This window comes from Plecotus auritus (genome assembly GCF_963455305.1).
Source record: "Plecotus auritus genome assembly, chromosome: 9".
Classification (NCBI taxonomy): Eukaryota; Metazoa; Chordata; class Mammalia; order Chiroptera; family Vespertilionidae; genus Plecotus; species Plecotus auritus.
The window spans coordinates 92890400-92916183 of record NC_137783.1 but is presented as its reverse complement, the minus strand read 5'-3'; the positions used below and the strand labels follow the sequence as shown (position 1 = coordinate 92916183).

The 25784-nt window shown below is 39.9% G+C and overlaps 1 protein-coding gene across 6 annotated transcripts in view; it reads left to right on the top strand.

The window, feature by feature from the left end:
* CEP295 (centrosomal protein 295) overlaps positions 1-25784 on the top strand; it is a 56293-nt gene that overhangs the window by 19331 nt on the left and 11178 nt on the right. For all 6 annotated transcript variants that reach the window (XR_013959136.1, XM_080643075.1, XM_080643074.1 and 3 more), the window contains 10 exons: positions 790-973; positions 1193-1360; positions 3651-3872; positions 7720-7809; positions 7965-8068; positions 10584-10721; positions 12528-12625; positions 12895-16144; positions 17430-17577; positions 17727-17870. Coding sequence is in view for 5 of the 6 variants with exons in the window: in XM_080643075.1 (XP_080499201.1) it covers positions 790-973; positions 1193-1360; positions 3651-3872; positions 7720-7809; positions 7965-8068; positions 10584-10721; positions 12528-12625; positions 12895-16144; positions 17430-17577; positions 17727-17870 (4546 nt within the window). In the remaining variant the exon portion in view is untranslated. The remainder of the gene's footprint in view (positions 1-789; positions 974-1192; positions 1361-3650; positions 3873-7719; positions 7810-7964; positions 8069-10583; positions 10722-12527; positions 12626-12894; positions 16145-17429; positions 17578-17726; positions 17871-25784) is intronic.

Genomic DNA, 25784 nt, shown 5'->3' with positions numbered 1-25784 from the left:
CTGGAACTGGGGTTCAGTGCAGTCAGAACTGGGGCTCAGTGCAGTCAGGAGCTTCTGACTCCCTTCCACTAGGGAAAGCCTGTGGCAACCTCCGCAGCCTTTGTGCACACTGTCTCGCGTGCCCCCAGACCTCTGCCTTCCCCGGCTCCCGAGTCTTCGCCCGAGAGTCCAGATTCCCCCCCCGTAAGAGCATGGGTCCCCAGGGGCTCGCCTGGAACTGGGGTTCAGTGCAGTCAGAACTGGGGTTCAGTGCAGTCAGGAGCTTCCGACTCCCTTCTGCTAGGGAAAGCCTGTGGCAACCTCCACAGCCTTTGTGCACACTGTCTTCGCACGCCTTCAGACGCCTGCCCGCCGGGGCTCCCTCGGGTCTCCCCTGGGTCTCTGAGTCTCCGGGTGCCTTTCTCTCTACCTGACAGTCCAGACTCCCCCTGTATGAGCCTGGGTCCATGGGGTTTCGCCCGGGACTGGGGTTCAGTGCAGTCAGAACTGGGGTTCAGTGCGGTCGGGGGCTTCCTTTCCCCTTCCGCCAGAGAAAGTCAGCCAGGCTCTCAGCCGCCCTTCCTCTCTGCGTGCACAAAGACCCTTTGCCGTACCTCCAGTTCCCTGTGAGCCTTTCTCTTTCCTTCTGGTTGTAGAATTTCCACTCAGCCAGTTTTCCTGTGGTTCTGGATGGTGTCCGTTCTGTCTTTTAGTTGTAGTTTTGAAATTGTTGTGTGAGGCAGCAGTGTAGGTGCTTACCTATGCCGCCATCTTGGTTTCTCCGTTAATGAAATCTCTTTATTCTTGAAGAATCAAGAGAAACTAATGAAAGAACTCAAACAGCTACAGCAAGAGGACCTGGCACGTAGGAGACAGACTGTAGCACAAATGCCACCACAACTAGTTGCACTTCCATACAAACGCAGTGAAATGAAAGAAGACTGGCAGAGAGAGCTCGAATTTGCCTTTGAAGACATGTACAATGCAGACAGGAGTAAGATATTTTCAATAAACTTTCAATGATGCCTTTAAATGTCTTGGTGGGAAAATACATTTGCATTGATGAAGCAGTTTTTATTTTGAAATGAGTTGTTCGTTTGAAAGAGGTCCTCATGTTTTAGACTTAGAAACTATAATGGCCTTTAAATTTTTATGCTCAAGTTCTTTTTAGTCATTTTGGAATAGAAATGTATCTCTGTATTTCTTTATTGAGAGGTGAAAGGAAACCTGATTTTGCACCTCGAACCAGAACCTTTGCCCACTGTGACTGATCAGATCCAAGATGAAGAATTGGACCTTTCAATGGAACAAGAAAATTTAGGTGAAACTGAAAAACCTCCAGTGACAGAAGCTGAAACAATATGTCCTGGTGAAGCAGACGGTAAAAACTTCTTCAAAATTGAATATTGCAGTGTTTCATAGAACAAAATGCTAATCATTTGCCAACAGTTAGGAAAGTCTGGTCTAATTTTAGTGCAAACAGTGCTTAATGGGAATAGTAGTGATGGAAGGAGGAAACAGCATTTACAGATTTCCATTATTAATGATCCTTTTCATATACATAGGAAAGTTCTTTTATTCATATGTACATATACTCTGAAGATTTTTAGGTTACTTGGTTTAGATGCTTAATTCTGAATTCATTTGAAAGGTCAGCATTTTTTTTAGACTTTCATCAGATCACCCAAGAAATCCTACTGTGTTAATTATAGCTAGGCACTAAGTGTGTAATAAATAGCACACACTTAGATCTCTTTTCTAAACTTCATCTCTGTCTCAACCATTTTAAACCTTATCACAGGTACTTAAAACTCAATATCTTAACAGCAAATTGATCATCTCTTGACTCCAGAAACCTTGTTTTCCTGTCTTCCTCATCTGTAGTAAACTAGAGGCCCGGTTCACGAAATTCGTGCACGGGTCGGGTCCTTAGGCCTGGCCGGCGATCTGGGCCAATCAGGGCCTTCCAGCTACTGGCCGGGGCCTTCCTTTGTTCCACGCTGCCCCCTGGTGGTCAGCGCATGTCATAGCAAGGGATCAAACTCTGGGTCAAACTCCTGAGGGGACACTTTGCATATAGCCTTTTATATATATAGATGATAGCACAGTTTGCAGTTGTCCAAGCTAGACCAATGGTTTACACTGACACCTCCCGCTCTTTTACTCTGTATCTGCTTTGAGACTAAGTCCTCTTCATTTTGACCTCTTTTTACCCCTATACCAAACTACTATGGCCTTTGTTCAAAACCACTCAGACTTTCTCATCATTTCCACCCTACAATGTGGGTAGGTAGCCCTTTAGGCTTCCAACTTTATGTGGATCTCCTCTGGGTGAGGGCTCTAGGCTTTGTCCCTGTCCCTAGGCCCACACTGCTGTCCAAAGTGTAAGGTCATTGTGGTTTGGCATTAACTTCAGAAGGTGGTTTCAGGGCTCACTTGTCTTCCAGAATTCCCACTTAAATTTCATTGCTGGCCTCTGCAGAATCTTTTATTTTCTTGCCAGATCAGCAGTGCCTTTAAGAAGATACTTGACTGTTTCTTTCAGCTCTTTGAGTGGGAATATCATTCAGATCTGTAGTTTGTCAGAGTTGCACAGCTTGCCTTATCTAAAAGGACAGTCACTTTTCAGCTACTGCTGATCCCATTTGGGATTGCTGGTTCGGTGTTGCCAATTCTCTTGATTTTTCAAAAGAACCTAGGAATACTATTGTTTTTAAATGGTGAGTGAAAGAAGCCAGGTAAAAATAAAATACCTAAATATAATTCCATATTTATATAAAAGGGAAAAACGCAAAAATAATCTGGTCTCATGTTAGCATAGTGGTTATCTTTAGGGGTGTATTGACTGGAAGGGGCATGAAGGAGTTTTTGAAATGTTTCACATAATGATCTGGATGGTGTTATATAGATAAATGTAAAATTCACTGTGCTGTACGTCTAAGTTATAACTAAGAAAGTTTAAAGAAAACCATAGGTCAGACAAAACTATAGTCTGCCAGTTTTCAACCTCTGTAGATTTCTTAAATTTTATTCCTTAAGTCAGAACACTATGCATTCAAAACACAGTTTTGTCCCCTTAGAGAACTGTTAGTATTGTACTGAGTTTTGGAATTGTACTATCAGCTTATATGGAAGGATGTTTTGAGGAAACAACTTAAGAATTTTTAACTACAGGGATCTCTTGATGATGATAAGTGGAAGAAATTTTCCCGGATAGTACCAGGAATACTTTGGGAGCACTCGATTTTCAAGGTTATAATGCTAATGTTTTTCTCTGTAGCTAAGTACAGAGCCATAATTGGTACCCTCCTCTAGCATATAGAACCTTACAACACTTATTTTCAAAGTTAATCTTACATATTAAGAGGTATGCATTCTGTCTTCATTTACAAACAGAATAAACATGTTCAACTTCAAATTTGTGATAGATGCTTGTTGGGAAATAGTTTAATTTTGGTGTCTTTATTAAATTTAAGTTAAAAATATTATTCCTGGTTATAAAATTGTGATTGGGTTTGAATAGCATTGTACATACTGTTAAATTATAAATAATGTGAGGGAAATAAAGTTGTGCTTTTGTTTTAACTAGTAGTTGTAGCAGTAACTAAGTATAAAGATAGAATAATTTACTGGGTATATAATAGATGCTGAATAATTTTTTTTTCTTTTAGTTCCCTTGGCAATGAAGACCCAGCCACTCCCTTCAAAAATTATTTTTAAAAAATTATTAAATAAGATCCGAAACCAGAAATCTCTATGGACAATTAAATCCATGTCTGAGGATGAAAGTGAAATGCCTACGACTATTAGTGAAACTGAGAGTAAAGCACCAACATTTGAATCAGAAACAACTGCTATTGAAGAGGGAACATTATCCTCTAGGCAGGAGCAAGGTGTGTCTGTCCAGTAGAATCATTTTGTAGTCCATACACCCTTCCTAAGTTACTTAAAAATATGCTCATTTCTGCCCTGGCACAGTGGCTCAGCGGTTTGGAGCAATGTTCCTTATACCAAAAGGTTGTGGGTTCAGTTCTCATTTGGCGCGCATACAGGAGGCAACTGATCCATGTTTCTCTCTCACATTGATGTTTCTCTCTCCCTCTCTTCCTCTCTCTCTAAAATCAATAAAAAACATATGCTCAGGTGAGGATAATATGTATATATGCTCATTCCTGAAAAATCAAAGAATAGAGTTAAAAAAAAAAACAAAAAAACATTTTAGAGCCCATATTGCTGCTACTTAAAGGCAATATATGTTAAAAAAACAAAACAAAAAACTCTAGTGAATCTCCTTCCAGACCACTTTTAATGTAGTAATATTACTCATATATATATCCAATATAATTGATGAACCAAAATTAACCAGTTTTTTCTTGTTGAGACATTTAGGCTATTTCTAATTTTTCTTGGTATTTCTTATGCTGCAGTGAGCATTCTTTTAGCAAAGTCTTTGCCCTTATTTTAAATTATTTCTTTAGAAACAACTCTTGAGAGAATCAAAGGAGATGACATGTTACTGCTTTTGAGTGTACTGTATTATGTGCTTATTCTTAGAATTTTGTCTTCTGTATTTTTTTTAAATGTGATTGTATTTGTTTGGAAATATTTTGCTACCAGGCTTCCAAAAGTAGTGACTCATCCATATTTGGATTTTATTCCAAGTACAACAGGAAGCCTTCTGGAAACCATTTCTTCACTTGACCTGTTGACCCCGCCCTCTCAGTTTTCCTATCTCACTGGCTCCTCCTTCATGGTTTCCTTTGCTGCTTATCCTGATCTCTACAACCACTAGTCATTGCCCCGAGCTTGTTTCTCAAATCTTTTCTCTTTGTATCAACACTTCATAGTTCATCTCTAATGTCATGACTTTGTATTACCATCTATGTACTGCTGATTTCCAAGGGTGTCTTATTAGGCTTGATCTCTCCTTTGAACTCCACTCATTTAAATGTCTACTTGACATTTTCCCTTGTATAATAATCACATCTCAAACTTTTCCAAAACTGAACTCTTGATATGCCCTGCCTCCCAACACCTGCTTTTCTTACAGTCCTCTATATTTTAATAATTAGCAGTAAAATTCTTTTGCTTGAGCCCAAAAGCTAGTTATTCTGGTTTCTCTCTTTTACATCCTACATCTGAATCATCAGCAAATCCTAGTGGTCCTACACTCAAAGTACATCCAAAGTCCAGCCATTACTCACCACCTACCATTCTGGTTTAAGCCACGTTCATTCTCTAGTGTAGCTTCCTGTAGTAAACCCTTAACAGGTCTTTTATTTTCAGTTTTGTACCTCCCTGCTATAGTCTCTTCCCAGACTCATCCTGTTAAAATCAGCTCATCATTCTTCTGGGGGAAGCCCTCCAACAACTGCCAGTTTCACTCAGTAAAAACCAAAGTGCTTACAGTAGCATCAAAGCTTTATGTGATCTGCACACACACCCCTCCCCCATCATTTCTTTCACCCTCACTCTCTGACTTCTTTTTCTACACCTGCCCAACCATAGGGCACTGGCTTCCTTGGTATTCTTTTTTTTAATATATTTTACTGATTTTTTACAGAGTGGAAGGGAGAGGGATAGAGAGTTAGAAACATCGATGAGAGAGAAACATCAATCAGCTGCCTCCTGCACACTCCCCACTGGGGATGTGCCCGCGACCAAGGTACATGCCCTTGACCGGAATCGAACCTGGGACCCTTCAGTCCGCAGGCCGACGCTCTATCCACTGAGCCAAACCAGTTAGTGCTTCCTTGGTATTCTTAACACAGCAGACATGGCTCACGTAGCATTTGCAGTTGGTCTTTCTGGCTGGAGTGCTCTTGGGTATTTTAATGATTCACTCTCATTTCCTTCAGATATTGGCTCAGTAATGCTTTCTCAGAAAGGCCTTCTCTTACCACTCTATACAAAAAGGCAAGGTTCAGCCCCTCACGCCACCCACACTCCCTTCACTTCCTATCTCTTTTATCCTGATTTTTCTCTGTATCTCTCATCAACATCTGATGAACCATAAATTTACTCTTTTGCTTATTTGCTCCTTACCTGAGCACCCTCCAATCCCACAATGTCATCTCCATGAGGGTAAGAACTTAAGTTTGTTCATTGCTAAATCCCAGAGCATAGACTAGTGCCTTGTACATAAAAGATGCTCAGTTAATATTTGTTCAATTAAATGAATAGCTTAAAGCAAAAGAGGTAAGTTCAGAAGTCAGACATACATATGATGATTAAAGCCATGGGCGTGGAAGAACTCTTAGAAGAGAGAATTCAGTGAGAAGAAGGCTTCTAAGACCCTCTGAGGGACTCCAGGACTTAGAAGATGGCTAGAGAATAGCAAAGGCAGTACAAAGGAGTGGCCAACAAAGTTGCAATAAAAGGGGCCTCTTTCATCTCAATTCACAACCAGGTTATTTTGAAAAAGGCCTTGTATGAGTGGCCTTTCTCTAGCCTCGTATTGCTTCATTTTCCCCCTTGTTTAACTACACCCATTTGATCCTCATTCAATTCCCTGAATGTGCCAAGTTGTTTTTACCCTCACAGGGTGTTAATACCTGCTTATCTGGCTGATTCCTCCTTAACTTTCAAGTGTCTGCTTAAGTGTCATTTCCTAAGAGAAATCTAATACTCTTGCAGAACCCTTTATTTTTCTTATATAGTACTTACCATAGGTTCTAATTTTATCTTTTTTTTTTTAGGATACTTATTTAATGTTTCTGTCCCCACTCACCCTGTAAAATCTCTTTAAGGCCATTTCTTTTTCTTCTTTTTTTTTTTAAGGCCATTTCTTATTTACCACAGTGTCCCTAACATGCAACACTTAAGTAGGTACTGAATGAGTAAGTGTGTGATTGAGTGAATATTTAATGCAACGTTTCTGGCTACCCTGATATGATTTCTTTAACTTTCTTCTCTGCTTTGGTTTCATAAAAATCGTAACATCTAAATATTTCAAAGATACTTTTAAATTTCTTTAGCTTCTGCTTAACTTTGGTGTCCTGCTGATTTTATGTTTTTCCATTGTGTTTGAAGCTATCAGCATGCCTTCTTAATGGTTCTTCATTTTTTCCTTTTTGTTTACAATTTTAGTCTTTCATCTGTCTTATATTAGGCTCAAGGTTTTTTTGTTGTTGTTGTTTTAAATATATTTTTATTGATTTCAGAGAGGAAAGGAGAGGAAGGGAGAGATAGAAATATCAATGATGAGAGAGAATTATTGGTTGGCTGCCTCCTGCATGCCCATCAATGGGGATCGAGCCTGCAACCCAGGAATGAGCCCTGACCTGAAATTGAACCATGACCTCCTGGTTCATGGGTTGACGCTCAATCACTGAGCCACGCTAGCCAGGCTTTTGTTGTTGTTTTTATATTTTTATTGATTTCAGAGAGGAAGGGGGTGGGAGAGAGAGAAACATCAATGATGAGAGAGAATCCCTGATTGGCTGCCTTCTGCACGCCCCATACTGGGGATTGAGCCCCAAAACCAGGCCTGTGCCCTGACCAGAAGTCGAACCATGACCTCCTGGTTCATAGGTCTATGTTCAACCACTGAGCCATGCTGGCTGGGCAAGGCCCAAGTTTAATATATAAAATATGTGGTCATCTGGAAGGTGACTGGATCTTAAATAAGACATTCAGGTGGACCAAGATGAATTGTTAATCTGAGTGCAGAGTTTTGTTACTTTGTTCAGACTTAAGGTTAACAGTGATAATATGTTCATAATAATGTATTTATTATAGTTGAAAGTGATATGCTAACAGTTGACTCTGGACCACTCACTAGTGAAGATCAACCAATTTCATGTGATGCAGACTCTAAAAAGGAACAAGGTATTTTTTTTTAATTTACATCCTCAGATTAAACTTGCTTGTTCTTCAAATCTTTTTCCTAATAAAACTTCATGAAATTAATGAATAAAGGGCGTTAAAGTAGTATCAAAATTCTTAATTGTTAAAACTAATTTTTGTTTTGGGCATCCTCTTAGAAATAAATGAGACCCAGCCAATCACAGCTGTAGCTCAGAGTTCAGTTCTACTCCATCCTCAAGAGGAAGCAATCAGAATTAGAATGGCAGCAAGACAGAAACAGGTACTTTGAAATTTTTGTTTTTAAAGGTTTTGTTCTTCCCCTTGGTACTATAATTTTGTTTGACCAGTGAAATTTGTCTTAATATCTGGCTACATTTGATACTGTTTATTCTACCTTGACTTACACATTCAGCTGATAGAAAGCACTTCATCTTCACATGTACTATTCATTTGACCCTTATGACTTCTGCTTCGCATTTTATACCCTTGTATATATCTTATCTTTCCTATAAAATGTATTGTTTTTTAAAGTCGGACACTTTTTAAAAATGTATTTTATTCTACAGAATTTCTGGTATAATGCTTTATGCATAATAAGTGTTCAATAAATATTTGTGGAATAAATGGGTCCCTGTCATAATGTTGGTCATTTGCCTGGGCTTTGTAATTTTAAAGATTTTTTGAAAAATAGTATTTCAGAAGAAAAATTTAAATTCAACCTTCTTATCTATAATTTTGGTTCCATATACTTTAGTAAAAGATTTTATTTATTTGTTTAACATTTTTTTGGTTTGTTTCTTTGTTTTAATTTTTCAATTACATATGACATTCAGTATTCAGTCTCAACACAGCTTTTCCCTTATTTATTTATTTTAATCCTCAGCCGAGGATATTTTTCCATTGATTTTTAGAGGGAGTGGAAGGGAGAGGAAGACACAGAGAGAAAATCGATGTGAGAGAGACACATAGATTGGTTGCCTCTTGTAACACCCTAACCAGAGCCAGTGAACCTGCAGTCGAGATATGTGCCCTTGACCGGAATCGAACCCAGGACCCTTCAGTCCCCGGGCCAATACTCTTATCTGTTGAGCCAAACCAGCTAAGGCAAAATATTTATTTTAATACAAATTACCTTGAAAGAAGCTAGTTGTTACTAAGCCAGTCAGTTTCTAGTTATAGTTTTTATAAAAATACAGCTATACAGTTAAATTCTGAGCCAGTATTTCTTCTGAGATAAATGTTTTTTAATCAATATTCTAAAGCATTATTGTTCAGTATAACTTTCTGTAGTAATGGAAATGTTCTATATCTTTGTCCATGTAGCTGCTAGCTACATGAGCTGTTAAATACTTGAAATATTACTAGTGTAATTGAGGAACTGAATTTTAATTTTTACTTAATTTGAATTCACTTACCTAGTCACATGTAGCTAGTGACTTTTGTATTGATAATGCTGTTCTAGAGGTACTACAGAACTGTAAACAGCTAAATTCAGTGGTTCCTATGCCTGGGGGAAAGGAAGGAAATGAAGATAGGAACTTGCTATAGCCTCATTAATTTTTAACTGTTTGTTACCTGACTAGAAATAGGTAAAGTTTCAGATTGAGACAATTTTTGTTTTGAAAACAAGATCATCTTTTATTATCCTATATAATAAAACCCTAATATGCAAATGGACCGAACAGCGGAACAACCGGTCGCTATGACACTCACTGACCACCAGGGGCAGACGCTCAACACAGGAGCTGCCCCCTGGCGGTCAGTGCGCTCCCACTGGGGGAGCGCTGATCAACCAGAAGCCAGGTTCACGGCTGACAAGTGCAGTGGCGGTGGCGGGAGCCTCTCCCACCTCTGAGGCAGCGCTAAGGAACAGCGAGCCCAGCTTCTGGCTGAGTGGTGCTCCCACAGGGAGATATCCCCTGAGGGGTCCTGGACTGCGAGAGGGCTCAGGCCAGGCTGAGGGACACCCTCCCCCCCCCACCCCACCCCACCCCACCCCCGCCTAGTGCACGGATGTCATGCACTGGGCATCTAGTCTCTAATACAAGTGTTCCTCTTAATAAAACTTCACATTCATTTTTCTACTTGTTCAGTAAATATCTACTATGTATTACATATGTATCAGGGACTTGACTAGATGCTGGATTTAGCAAGCAACCAGGTTAGCCCAGTCCCTGTCCTCATGAAACTTGGTCACTCTGACATATGTTCTTTTTACTTGAATCTGTGTGTATATTGGTGTAATATTAGAGTTCAGGTGTCATCCATGTGCCATTGACCGACTCTGTTTCATGCCTGACAATGTTTATCATTGTATTACTATTTGGGTTCTAAGTAACTGCATTCTTCTATGGGTATGCCTTAGAAATCAAAGTGTTTGGGAGGCCTTGACATTTAATTTCTTTGTCATTTCTTACCTAGTACATTGTAAAATTAAAGATGTGAACACAGAATTTGGCCAAGCATTGTTTGCTATTTCTATGGAGGTGGGACTTCAGTGATGATCAAGGCTTCCCTGTGCTTCCAGGAAATAGAAATAATGTGTTGTTGTTTTCTTTCTGCCTCTTTTTAAATTTTTTCCCTTTTTCTCCTTTTCCTCTTTTCCCATCGTTCACTCCCTTCCCTTCCCCCCCCCACACACAACAGCAGCACAATAACAGATAATCTTCTGGGATAATTGGTACTGTTGGTGAAAATACCTGTTTCTTTTCAATGTGATTCATACTATAAACATTTCTTTTGTGTGAGTTTGTTGTTGATAGATCCATAGTTTTGTGTTTTTCCTTTTTACCTAGATAATGGAAATAGAAGAGCAGAAGCAAAAGCAATTGGAATTACTTGAACAAATTGAACAACAGAAGTTAAGATTAGAAACTGATTGCTTCAGGGCTCAGTTGGAAGAAGAAAAAAGAAAAAAACCTCACCAGACTGAGGTAGGATATGGGGAAATCTCATTCCTACATAGACCACTGGGGGATAAGGAAATACAATAAAACCTCAATATAACGGACTAATTCAGGCAAGGGGGTGTCTGCTAAAGCCGAAAGTCTGTTATATAATAGAGTAGGTTTTCTCAATGCATATGTTAAAAAATTAACAAATTAGTTATTTTACCTGTTTTTACTTATTAGACACATTTCTGTAATTAAATCATGTATGAAAAGTTTAATTTCACAGAAAAATTTTCTATGTGTAAAACTGTAATTTTAAGTTTATACTGGAAAGGGCTGGTAAATGCATGCATTCACCAGTCACCTCAAGTAAACAAATGCACATGGCTGGGGTGTGGCTTAACACATGTGGGAACATTGGCGGCCACCTGCATTTAAACTGCTACAGAAAGTCACCCCACGAGACACAGAACCAGTTACAGCAAGCTTGTCAAACTCAAAGGCTAACACGGGCCAAATAAGCAATGTTTAAGTTTATGTGGGCCGCAAAAAAGCAATAGCTTCAATTTTCATAGAAATGTAGGTTTATTTCAATAGAGACATACTGAATACAAAGGGCTGAAATAAATGAGTATCAATAACATAAAATAATAGAACATTTTAATAAAAATTAATATTTTTTCTTGAACATTAACTTCCCAGACACTGACTACACAAATTAATAAGCATAACGCAAATAAACCTATTTTTCTTGTTCTCTGAAAGCGAGGTATTTCCTGTTGCGCTCACCAAACAAGTCAGTCCAAGACTAATGTAATGATGTAACCATCGGCTGCTAAAATATTTGCTGCTAGTATTAGTGGAGAGAAATGGTACACCTGCGCAGAAGGCGTATAAGGCACATAAGGGAAATAAATACAACACGATTATAGTAATAAGGGAAATGAATACAACACGATTATAGCGAATGTTGTAGTTCGTTATTAATAATTATGTATAACAGGATATTGTAAAAATTAAGTTATGAAATTTTTATTAAAATGTTTCTTACATATTGTTACATTGGCTGGCCGAAAAAATATTTGTTGTGGGCTGCATGCGGCCCATGGGCCGTGAGTTTGACATGCTTGAGTTACAGCGAGAGAGGTGGTATGGTCACGTGCTAATCATTTGCTGAACATTGTTTATGAGCTCCTGGATTTAAATATGTAGACTATAGTTAGAATTATATAATATTTATGTTGACAAAATTACTAGTGTTTTTTCCAACGTATTGCATATTTGCTAAAATTTGTTAAAAATAACAGTGAATTAATAACAAAAAGTAAACTTTATTTATAAGCAAATCTTGATTTAAAGCATTTAAAAATTAACAAGGTTTTAATTTTCACATTGACATACAGACTGGAAACTTTGTCCATTAAATCCGAAGTCTTTTAAATCAAGGTCTGCAAAATGGAGGGCATACGGTATAAGAAATCATAGCTTTCAGAAAAGTAAAATGCATTTCTGATTCTTATTTGATAATTTGTTTCTTTTAATCATGTACATATATATATAAAGTTGTATATATAAGCTCATATATATGTTTATGCAAACCTAAATGCTTTCAGCTTCTAGAGGGTGTCAGTGTGTGTGACCATAATTTGTATGTAATGGGTATGTTGAGCTCTTGGACTTGGTTGGTACTAAAAGAAAATGGTAAATGACTTTGTTTCTTAATAGTGGAAGTGCCAGTCTTTTATTTTAAAAAGTAATAATAAAGCTATATGGAAGTTAATTATAGAACTTCAGTTTAGTACTTGTTTCTGGGTTTGCCTTTTAATTAGTAGCTTTGTCTTTTGTTAGGTTGGCACTTCTCAAGCATCATGCACCATAAGTACTGATGAAGATAGTCACAGGCAGATGATTCGCAACTATCAACATCAGCTTTTACAGCAAAAGAGGTATTATCGAGGGTACAATTCATGTGTTATAGTGTGTGGCTACATCTTCAGGGTTTATTATTTATATGAAGATCTGATCGGGATTCCCTTAAAATTATAGCATGTAGATTTCTCTATGGGCAGTGTGAACATTGTTCCTTTTCCAGCATGATTCTGGCCCATCCTAGATTGCTATTGAATTTAATGTATAGACACTTGAGAATATGGAGCATTTTTTTTAATCAAAAAAGAATATTTATTTGTTTTGTTTTTGTGTTCATTTTTGGTAGGCTTCATAGACAGTCTGTTGAAACAGCAAGGAAACAATTACTCCAATATCAGACTATGTTAAAAGGAAAGTATCCATCCATGCCAGCTGCATCATCAATATCTGATTCTGTTGTATCAGCCCCACTACAGAAATATGAAAGACCCACTCTTATATCAGAACTTTGGGATCAAGGTCAGAGACCCAAATTGAGCCCTAACAAATATGAACCTATACAACCCACACAGATCCCTCAATTAGAACAAGATTATTTTCAGGTTCCAAGGCAAAATCGCTTTCCACAAAGACATGTAGGGACAACAGAAACAGATGTTTTAGCGAAGAAATGTTTGGGATCACAAGAACAGCCAAAGCAATTTTCACAGACTGAAACACAGCAGAGAGACTATAAATCAGTTCCTAAAGATTCTCATATACTTTCAAGGACTTTATCACATGATAGGCCACTAATACTGCAGCATGCTAATGAAGTAGCTGGAACTTTAGACTCCCAGCAACTGTTCTCAGAGAACAATGAAAATATATCTTCTAAGCCAAGGGAACCTTCTTCATTCCTACCACTGTTAGCTGAGCATTCCTTTATATCTCTGCCTACTAAAGTTGAATCTGGAAAAATCCAGGAACCCTTTTCAACAATGAGCAAAGATACAGTTTCTGTAAGCCACTCTGTAATCAGCCAAATGCAGGATAAGTCTTTGCCATCCTCAGGGAACATCACAGCCCAGAAAGGTCATTTGAAGCTTCTCCAAGAGCAGTTAGACCTGCAGAAGGAAGTTCTTCGGTCCAGACAGGAAGCCCAGGAACAATTGCTTTTGGGCAAACAAAAAGACTTGGAAGGGCAAACCGGCACCTCTATATTCCTTCCATTGGTACCTATGGATTCATTTGCTTCACTGCCTTCTGTCAAAGCTGAATCAGGGAGAATCCAGGAACCTTTGCCATCCAAGAATGACACTGCAGTTTCCTCAGGCCATCCTGGGGTCCCACAACTTCAGGATAGGCTTTTGGGTTTTTCACAGTCTATCTTATCACAGCAAGAAAATTTAAAATTTCTTCACGAACAGTTAAATATTCAGAGAGACAGCATGCAGGCCAGGCGGGAAGCCCAGGAAGTATTACATGTACATAAACGGGGTGAGCTGGGTGGAAGAGTATGGTCTGAACAGACTGAGCCACCTTCTCTCCCCTCTCAGGTAGCTCAGCATACATTTCCTCCATTCGTTTCTGCTGGTACTCAGTCTGGAAAAATCTGGGAGCAATGTTCATCTAAAAATGAGGAGGGACTTCTTTCAAACCAATCTGAAATCCCCAGACCTCAGGATGGCTCTTTGAGTTTCCTGCAGCAGTTCCTACCTTTGCACAATAGTTTGAAGTTGCTCCAAGAACAACTGACTGCACAGAGGGATGCTCTTCAGGCGAGGCATGAAGCCCAGATGGAATTACTGTCACATAGACAAAGGGATTTGAGAAACAGTAAGTCTGGACAGATGAGTTCTTCATTCCCACCAATGGGTGCTCAACGTTCAGTTGTGTTGCAAGCTTCTGTTAAAACAGAGCCCAGAAGAATTGAGAATCCTTATTTGTCTGAGAAGGAAAGTACTATTCCCACAAGTCACTCAGTAATCCCAACATTTCAGAATGAGTCTTTCAGTTCTCCACAGCATAGCCTGCCACAGCAAGAAAATTTGACAGCACTCCAAAGTGATTTTGAAAAAGGAATTTCTTCTGAACAGACTGACACCTCTTTATCCCTATCCCAAGTAGCTGAATCTGAAAGATGCAGGGAATTTTCGTCAAGTAACAGTGCGGGTCCCTTAAGCCATTCTAAGATCCCAAGGTTTCAGGAAAGATTTCTGAGATTTTCACAGGGTCATTTGGAGGAACACCAAGAATGGCTAGACACAGAGGAGGCCCTTCACTTTAGCCAAAAAACCCAAGGAAATATATCTTCTGAAAAAACTGGTTCCTCCTCATTTGTACCACAGTTAGGACACCTTTCATTTGCTTCAGTACCTTCTGAATCTGGTAAAACCCAGGAACCTTTTTCAACAGAGAGGGATGGTAAAATTCCTTCAAGCCATTTTCAGATCCCAGAATTGCAAGATAGGCTTTTGAAGATATCACAACTTATCCAGCCTCAACAAGATAATTTGAAGGCACTTCAAGAACGGTTAGCTGCACAAAGGGAAGCCATCATTCATTCTAGACAGGAAGCCCAGGAAGAACATGAACAGAGGGAGTGGAGGGAAGGAATATCTCCTGAGCAGTCTGGCACCTCTTCCTTTTTACCCCTAAGGGTACAATATCCATTTGCTTCATTACCTCTAACTGAATCTGATAGAATCCAAGAACCTTGCCCAACTGAGAGTGATAATACAGCCTCCTCAAGTCCTTCTGAAATACCAAGATTGCCTGCTCGTCTTTTGGGTTTATCACAGTCTGTTTTACCTCAGCTTATATTGCCCAGACAAAATAAATTTGAGGAAAAGTTATCTTCTGAGCATTTTATTCAACCTCACCATCGTGATTTGATGGTACTTCAGCAGCAATTAGATTTACAAAGGGAAGCCATTCGATTTAGGCAAGAAGCCCAGGAAGAATTGCTTTCGCAAAGACTAAGTAAATTGGATAAAAGGGTATCATCTGAGCAGGTTAGCTCCTCTTTAGCCTTATCCCAGGGAGCACTGCCTGTTGACTCTGAAAGAATCCAGAAGTCTTTTCCAACCAGATCACAGGATAGCCTTTTAAGTTTCTCACAACCTAGTCTGCCTCAGCAAGTTCATTTGACAGCACACTTGGACTTGCAAAAGGAAATGGTGCACTCTGATGAGAAGGCCCAGGAGGAAATACTTTTAACCAGAAAAGGTAAGTTGATTGAAAGTGAATCTTCTGCGCACACTATTCCTTCTTTGTTTCTACCCAAGGAAAGAGAACATTCATTTATTTCACTACCTTTTGCTGAAGTTAAATATAAAGACATTTGTGAATCGGATTCATCCAGAAATGAACATATAGTTTCTTCAAGTGATTCTGTGATCCCAAAATTTCAAGGTAGACTTTTAAGTTTTTCACAGTCTAACTTAGCTCAGCAACATAACTTGGGACTTCAGAAGCAGTTGGATCTACAAAGAGAAGTTATACATTATAGCCAAAAAGCCCAAGAAGAACTGCTAGTACAGAGACAAACCGCATTGCAGCAGCAGATACAGAAACACCAAGAGACCTTGAAGGATTTCCTTAAAGACAGTCAGGTATGTATGAAACTTGAGTACCTAAGAATTAAACAATGGCATTAACCCAACTAAATGTTTTTCATCTTAGGCCTGAATAAGATCTTAGTTATTGAGAATAAGCAGTTTGACCTTAAGTGCTTTAATTTTCTACCTTAAATAATATGGAAATTAAAACACAAACACTACTTCGCATGGTGTTTTTGAAGTTAATAGTTATTTGAAGCCCAACTAATTTCAGCCAGTAGTTTGATACAACCAAATGCAAACACTTTTTTAAAATATATATTTTTTTACTTATTTTAGAGAGGAAGGAATAGGGGGAGAGAGAAACATCAATGATGAGAGAGAATCATTGATTGGCTGCCTCCTGCATGCTCCCTACTTTGGATGGAGCCCCCAACCCAGGCATGTGTCCTTGACTGGAATTGAACCCAGGACCCTTCAGTCCGCAGGCCGATGCTCTATCCACTGAGACAAACCAGCTAGGGCAAATGCAAACACTTTTAAAAGTGTAGATTGTCATTTGAAGTTTTGTTTTAAAGGATTTTGAACTTTTGGTTATAAAGGATTTTGAATTTACTCTAAGAAGATTAAATTATGAAATAACCAATTAGAATTTCTCTTCTACAAATAGCAGACCTTGTGCTTTCTGTTAGCACGTTGTTGACATTTGTGTGTGAATTAAAATCAGTGCCATCTTTATTAATACCTGTTGTAAAATTGGCATGGTTTTAGGCTGATGGACAGCTGGACCTGCTTCTTGTCGCTGAATTATAGAGAAGACTCTGGCATGGTCACTCAAACATTCATAGTTTTCCTATATGGGAGATAAGAGTATATTCTCCTAAATGTGAATGTGTCCATTTTACTTTAAAAGGCTATTTCCTAAATTTATGATTTAGCCTAAGTAGAATTCTATAAATCTTTGATGTTCAAAAGAAGCGTGAGTTGAGTTTATGAGAATTTGAGTTCTAGGGATTAACTAGTCATTTAAAGGAAAAGTAATGGGAAAACAAAGCCAAGGGGGATACTCAAGAAAATTAAGTCTCTTGTTGAAATGTACAGTGGAGGCTGTTTTAGGTTGAAGCTTGTGAGTGGTTATACTTCCCAATGGAAATATATCACCCTTTCAATATTAGATACCTTTCTTATTTTTTATCTAGGAAAAAATTGTAATAGTGTGATTGATGGAACTGTATATTTGGTTGAGGTTCTAATTTAAGAGGGAGTTACAATTCTAATGAATGCTTCCCATGATCCCTTATTCTGTGCCACCCCCACCGTCATCTGTCCACTGTTTCAGACAAGTAAGCCCACTCTTGAAAATGACTTACAACACCAGATGCTCAGAGAGTGGCTTCCTCATTTCCAAGACCAAGCAAGAGGTGATCACGAAAAGATTAGTTCTATAGAAAGGAGCAACTCTGATGATAATCAGCTGCTTTCAGAAGGTAAGTACCAAGCAGAGTAGTAAGATAATTGGGTGTTATTGTAATTATTCCACTGATTATTCTTTGCTTTCACTTCCTGCAACTTGCCGATTAAACAGAACTTTGTAGTATGTTAATAGATTGTCATCAATTTATCATTGACTTGATAGGTGAGCATCTGAACAAAGAACTGAGTAGGAGAGCCTCAAAGCCACCTGTAGCAAAAGTTAAATGTGGATTGGACTTGAACCAACATGAACTTAGTGTGATACAAGAGGTAGAATCACCGGCAAGCGGCAGACCTTCTATACTAGGTAAACACATGGTTTGATAAAATACGGTTTTGTAATAGTTTGACAATTTTTTCAGGATGCTAATTTTTTGTTGTTGAAGAAGCCTGGCTGTGAGTACTTCTGGAAAGAAAAGAATGATTTCTATAAATAGTACATAAAATTTGGTCTTAAATGTGGCATTAGGTCCCTAGCCAGTTTGGCTCAGTGGATAGAGCGTCGGCTTGCAGACTGAAAGATCCTGGGTTGGATTCCAGTCAAGGGCACATACCTCTGTTGCAGGCTCCTCCTCAGCCCAGACCCTGATCAGGGTGTGTGCATGTGTTTCTCTCACATTGATATTTCTCTCTCTTTCCCTCTCTCTTCCACTTTCTCTAAAAATCAATGAGGGGGGAGGGGGGAAAGTGTGGCATTAGGTAACTGTTTTTTGTTGTTGTTGTTGTTTTCTTGAACATAGGGGAAAACCAGTTTACTATAGACAAAATTTCTTTGCTATCCCATATTCTGGCACTTGCTTCCCTCTGCTTTCTTTCATGTCTGCCTTCTAAACCTGTTTCTTTAGGCTATAACTCAGTTTTTTCTCTTTTCCCTTGTTGCTTTTCTACTTCAGTACCTTTATTGTACCTATACTTTTATAGGATAGGTATGCTTAAAATTCTGGCTTTAAGAAGAGTTAGGTATATTTCTACGCTGTACTTCTTCCTAGATCCCATTATCTAAAAAATTCCTCCTGGATATAATTAGTAAGTAGCCCTATTTTAATTTCATGATTATTTTTAGATTTCAGATTCACCAGTTTTCTTGATCAAATTTATCAAAGTAAATCCTTTTTTAAGGGAGAAATTAGCTTTGTCAATAGAAAGGTACATGGTAGTATTTCTATTAGTATTAGTTACTTTGGTCTTCAACCATAAAATATTTTATCTTTTTTCTGAATAAAAGAATTAAAGAAAATAGAGATTGAGAGCAATTTTTTTTTTTTTTTTTAATAATCCTTACCTGAGGGTATTTTTTCCATTGATTTTCAAAGAGAATGGAACGGATCGGGGAGAGAGAATGAAACAACAATGTGAGAGAGATACATTGATTGGTTGCCTCCTGCTCGAATCCCAACCGGGGCTGGGGATCAAACCTGCAATCCAGGTACATTAGGTACATGTCCTTGACTGGAATTGAACCCGTGACCCTTTGGTGCGCAGGCCAATGCTCTAACCACTGAACTGATGGTCAGGGCGAGAGTAATTCTTAAGAATCAATCCCTTTTCTGCTTTCTTTTTATATCTTATGGAACTTATAGCATAGAGTCATGGTTCATGCACATTGAAAGGAAATTAATTAGAAGGTGGCTGGGTGTGTCTGGACAAAAAGGGCCCAACATGCCCTGGAGCCAACCTTCCAGGGTCCCTCCCTGGTGTCTGCAGAGTGAGTAGGGTCCCTCAGGCAGGTGGGATCCCTTGGCCTGGCCTGCGGGGATTGGGCCAACATCGGCTCTCTGACATCCCCTGAGGGGTCCCGGAGTACGAGAGGGCACTCTGCAAAGTTGCTGTTGTACAGGATGTGGAACACAAATGCAAGTGTGCAATAAACCAGATTCAGGGCCAACAGTGCCTCAGCAACAACATAACCCATGGCTGAAGGTAGAATTGAACGACCCTGCGAGGAATTGGGCTCCCTCCTCTCTGGTTTCGGGGTGCATTACCTGAGAACTACCGCTGCCAAGTCACTGTAGCCAGGCAGCTCCTGCGTTGAGCGGCTGCCCCCTGGTGGTCAGTGTGTGTCATAGCGACCAGTTGGATGGGCAGAGGGACACTTAGCATATTAGCCTTTTATATATATAGATTTTTTTAAGAAAAACGATTTTTATTGATTTCAGAGAAGAAGAGAGAGATAGGAACATCAATGGTGAAAATATCATTGATCAGCTGCCTCCTGCACACCCCCCCGACTGGGGATTGAGTTTACAAACTGGGCATGTGCCCTGCCCAGGAATTGACCCTTGACCTCCTGGGGACCATACTAGAAAAATGATTTTATTTATTCTAGGCTTTGGAAGATTTTCTTCTAGGCAAACCACAGCTTCAGGAATTCATACTTTTCCTAATTCACAATGGGTATTGGGAAATTCTTACCATTGATGCCTATAATTTAATGAGTCATGTTTCAGGTTTCATAATGTCTGCATGTCTAAAAGGGAAAGCTTTATACTGTTCCCTCAACCTCCACCTCCTGTCCTTCAGCCTTCTTTCTTCAGTGAAGAGTACTGAGATACAAGTTTTGACATTCTTGTCTACCTCTCTGACACCCAATAAGTCAGCAGTTCTTCTCAGTTCTGCTTGGTGAGCTCTGGCATCTGTCTACTTCTTTCCATTCCCACCACCACTCATTTAATTCAGGCCATCATTTCTTTATTTCTTTATTGGATGGCTGCTATATCTCCTAGTCTCTCTGGTTCCAGTCTACCTTTAATTCATTTTCCCATGATATATTCAGACTACTCTCCCTATATTTCTCCCTATTTAAAACTCTTCAGTGGTTTCCTTTTGATTCAAGAAATAAGTTCCAATTAACTCTAAGTCCCTAGCTTCACCTACCAGGCCCCTTATCATCTTGTTCCTTCTTCGGGGTTGGCTTATGCCGCTTGTCCAATAAACTGTTCCTTAACTGTCAAGTATCTCTCTCGTGCTCTTTGGGAGCTTTCATTATAGCCTTTATCACACCACTTTAGGAATACTTTTTTTTTGTTAATTTAATCTTTATTGTTCAGATTATTACAATTGTTCCTCTTTTTTCCCCCCATAGCTCCCCTCCACCCGGTTCCCACCCCACCCTCTGCCCTTACCTCCCCCACCACTGTCCTCATCCATAGGTGTATGCTTTTTGTCCAGTCTCTTCCCGCACCTCCCACACCCCTATCCCCCCGAGAATTGTCAGTCCACTCCCTTTCTATGCCCCTGATTCTATTATATTCACCAGTTTATTCTGTTCATCAGATTTTTTATTCACTTGATTTTTAGAATCACTTGTTGGTAGACATGTATTTGTTGTTCATAATTTTTATCTTTACTTTTTTCTTCTTCCTCTTCTTAAAGAATAACTTTCAGCATTTCATATAATACTGGTTTGGTGGTGATGAACTCCTTTAGCTTTTTCTTATCTGTGAAGCTCTTTATCTGCCCTTCAATTCTGAATGATAGCTTTGCTGAGTAGAATAGTCTTGGTTATAGGTTCTTGCTATTCATCACTTTGAATATTTCTTGCCACTCCTGTCTGGCCTGCATAGTTTCTGTTGAGAAATCAGCTGACAATCGTATGGGTGCTCCCTTGTAGGTAATTAACTGTTTTTCTCTTGCTGCTTTTAATATTCTCTCTTTGTCTTTTGCTCTTGGCATTTTAATTAGGATGTGTCTTGGTGTGGTCCTCTTTGGGTTCCTTTTGTTTGGGGTTCTGTGCGCTTCCTGGACTTGTAAGTCTATTTCTTTCACCAGGTAGGGGAAGTTTTCTGTCATTATTTCTTCAAATAGGTTTTCAGTATCTTGCTTTCTCTCTTCTTCTGGCACCCCCGTAATTCGGATGTTGGTACGCTTGAGGTTGTCCCAGAGGCTCCTTACACTATCTTCAAATTTTTGGATTCTTTTTTCTTTTTGCTTTCCTGGCTGAGTGTTTTTTGCTTCTTTGTATTTCAGCTCTTTGACTTGATTCTTGCAGTCCTCTAGTCTGCTGTTAGGTCTCTGTATAATATTTTTTATTTCAGTCAGTGTATGTTTAATTTCTAGTTGGTCCTTTTTCATATCCTCAAGGGTCTCGCTAAATTTATCGGCCTTTTCTAGGAAATTCTTAAAAAACCTTATAACTGTGGTTTTGAACTCTATATCCAGTCTTTTGTTTTCCTCCATTTCTTTCATTTGTGATCTGTTTCTTTGTCTCCACATTTTCGATGCTTTCCTGAGTTGGTAGAGTAGCTTTGTGTGGTAGGTGTCCTCTAGAGCACAGTAGCTCAGCCTCCCCAGTTACCTGAGGTGGACACTCTTGGTGCACCCCTTTGTGGGCTGTGTGCACAGCCTTGTTGTAGTTAAGTCTTGATTGTTGTTGGTATCACTGGGAGGAGTTGACCTCTAGGCCAGTTGGCTGTGAGGATCAGCTGTGTCTATGCTGGGAGAACTTCTGTGCTGGAGACACTCTTATGAGACAAGATTTGCAAAATTGCAAAAGCCTCTGTGCTCAGCTTGGATGGGGTGGAGTCTCTGGGCGGAGCAGCCAGCCTTGGTTTCCCATCAGCCCTGCCCTAATAGGCCCCTGTGTCTCAGTGTCCTGTGGTAATCGCTGCAAGCACCTCTGAGAGAAAGCTGCCCTCAAGTTTCGCCCACTGCCAGACAGTCTAGTTTCTCCCCGAATGAGTCGGGGTTCCCAGAAACTTGCCCGGAACTGGAGTTCAGCGCAGTTGGGAGTTTCCATCTCCCTCCCTCTTTAGAAGGCCAGCCCGTGCATTCAGTAGTCAGTCCTCTCTGCGCGCACGCACCTCCAGACCTCTGTCTTCCGCAGCTCCCAAGTCTCAGTGTGCTTTCTCTTTTCCTGACAGTCCAAATTCCCCCCTAATGAGTCTGGTTTCCCAGCGTCTCACCAGGGACTGGAGTTCAGTGCAGTTGGGAGCTTCCTTCTTCCTCCCGCTTTAGAAAGCCAGCCGTGCACTCAGCTGCCTGTGCACACAGCCGCCCATCCTCTCTGCGTGTGAGTCTCCATACCTCAGCCTTTGCAGCTCCTCTGAGTCTCAATGTGCTTTCCTCTTTTCTTCTAGTTGTGGAATGTCCACTCAGCCAGCTTTCCTGTGGTTCTGGATGGTGTCCGTTTTGTCTTTTAGTTGTAGTTTTGATATTGTTGTGCGAGGCAGCAGTTTAGGTGTTTACCTATACCGCCATCTTGGTTTCTCCAGGGATACTTTTAATCAGAATATTACAAAGAGTTTAAAAAGGCAAATAGTACTCAAAGGTACATGAAAACAGCATTTCTTCCTGCCCTACATACCCTTGCCCCTAATCTATTCACCAGAGGCAGTCACTTTAAAGTCTTTTAGGTGTTTCTTGCATTTACCTCTATAGTTGGCAGGAGATTTTAGAAAAATTTAAGCTAAATTAACACATGATGTTGTATATTTTTCACTGCTGAGAATATTAGTATGCTATGATTATATTTCCTGTTTGTAAAACTTTTCCTATAGTAAATTGTCTCCTTTTTTTCATTTGCTTAAAACTTCTGTTGACTGTCTTCCCACACTAATATTTTATTAAATTCCTCTGATATAATTTGAGGTCACATCTCTTTCTGTTTGTGGAACACCTTTTAGTTGAAAGTTTGGGGGCCACCATTTTGAAACGGCAAAGGTCATCCCTTCCTTTAAATTAGCCAATTGCGAAAGACTGTGAGCCTAAGCTCCAATCTAGAGTAAGGGAACAGGAATGAGGATAGAAACCAAGATGGCAGCATAGGTAAACACCTGAAATTGGTGCCTCGCACAACCACTTCAAAACTACAACTAAGGGGGGGGCAATGGTAAGATATGTACAGATATAATACCTTAATAAAAAATAAAATAAAAAAAAACTACAACTAAAAGACAAAACAGACATCATCCAGAACCACAGGAAGGCTGGCTGAGTGGAAATTCTACAACGAGAAGGAAAGAGAAAAGCACATTGAGACTCAGAGGTGATGCAGAAGTAAAGTGCAGAGGTGTGGAGGCGCGTGTGCTCAAGGAAAGGGCTGGCAACTTGAGGACGTGGTTGTCTTTTTCAATCCAGAGGAAGACACAAGCTCCCAACTGCTCTGAACTCCAGTTCCAGGGGAAAAACTGGTCTGTCTGGCATCGGGCGGAACTCAAGGGCGGCTTTCTCTCAGAGGTGCTTGCAGCGATTACCACAGGACACTGAGACCCGAGGGCCTCTTAAGGCAGGGCTGAGGATCAGCCATTGCTGTTTGCTCCACCCTGTGGATTCCCTGAGACCCCGCCCCACGCAAGCTGTGTGCAGAGGCTTTTGCATATGAATGGCCTGCCCCTTTGCAATCTAAAATTACCTAACAAACTGCAGCTGGGTCAGAAAGACCCAGAACTTCCAAAAGAAGGCCCAAGGCCCCACAGCAGCTTGCATTGCTTCACAGCTGGGCCTCATCTGGGCACCTCCAAACTCCAAACAAAAAAGAGGAATCTGCAGTTCTCTCCGTAGCTCCTGCTGGGTGGCCTCAGGCAGAGGCTAAATTAGCACCTCCTTGGAGATCCAAGAGCCAGTGCACCCAGTGGTCAGAGTGGGACCATCCATATTACAACTCCTCAGATCCATAAGGGACACACTCAGGGGGCAGACTCAGTGAGCACCAAAGCCCCACTGAAGCAAGTCTTGCCCCATAAGGGTGTCTCCAGCACAGAAGTTCTCCCAGCATAGACACAGCTGATTCTCACAGCCAATTGGTCTGGAGGCCAATTCCTCCCAGTGATACCAACAACAATCAAGACTTAACTACAACAAGGCTGCACACAGTCCACAAAGGGGTGCACCAAGAGTGTCCACCTCAGGTAACTGGAGAGGCTGAGCCACTGGGCCCTATAGGACACCTAGCACACAAAGCCACTCTATCAACACAGGGAAGCAGCCAAAAGGTGGAGACAAAGAACCAGGTCACAAATGAAAGAAATGGAGGAAAGCAAACGACTGGATATAGAGTTCAAAACCACGGTTATAATGTTTTTCAAGAATTTTCTAGAAACTGCCAGTAAATTTAGTGAGACCCTCGAGGATATGAAAAAGGACCAACTAGAAATTAAGCATACACTGACTGAAATAAAAAATAATATACAGAGATCCAACAGCAGACTAGAGGATCGCAAGAATCAAGTCAAAGATTTGAAATATGAAGAAGCAAAATACACCCAACCAGAAAAACAAAAAGAGAATCCAAAAATATGAAGATAGTGTAAGGAGCCTCTGGGACAACTTCAAGTGTACCAACATCCGAATTACGGGGGTGCCAGAAGAAGAGAGAGAGCAAGATACTGGAAACCTATTTGAAGAAATAGTAACAGAAAACTTACCCTACCTGGTGAAAGAAATAGACTTACAAGTCCAGGAAGCGCAGAGAACCCCAAACAAGGAATCCAAAGAGGACCACACCAAGACACATCCTAATTAAAATGCCAAGAGCAAAAGACAAAGAGAAAATATTAAAAGCAGCAAGAGAAAAACAGTTACCTACAAGGGAATACCCATACGATTGTCAGCTGATTTCTCAACAAAAACTATGCAGGCCAGACGGAGTGGCAAGAAATATTCAAAGTGATGAATAGCAAGAACCTACAACCAAGATTACTTTACCCAGCAAAGCTATCATTCAGAATTGAAGGTCAGACAAAGAGCTTCACAGATAAGAAAAAGCTAAAGGAGTTCATCACCTCCACCAGTATTATATGAAATGCTGAAGGATTAATGAAGTCTCCAGGCATTTTTCCTGTGATTCAGTACTGAAGGATTATCTGGTATTAAGCAGGTGTTTCATTAAAAACTCAGTAAAATAAGGGATTCTTTCCCCCTCCCCACATGGGAGTTTGTGCTGTGAGGTTCTTTCCCCTTCCCCATGTAGGAATCTGTACTTGTTCTTCAATAAATTTCCACCTTTGCTATACCAAAAAAAAAAATTAAATAATAATTGAAATAAAATCATCTAAAGGCCTTTGTGAAAGATAAGTAGTTTGTTGTTGTTTTAATTTTTTAAATTTTTTTTTTAATTTCAAAGAGAGGAAAGGGGGAAGGAGAGAGATAGAAACATCAATGATGAGAGAGAATCATGGATCAGCTGCCTCCTGTACACAACCCGGTCATGTGCCCTTACTGGGAATTGAACCATGACTTCCTGGTTCATGGGTCAACTCTCAATCACGGAACCACATTGGCCGGA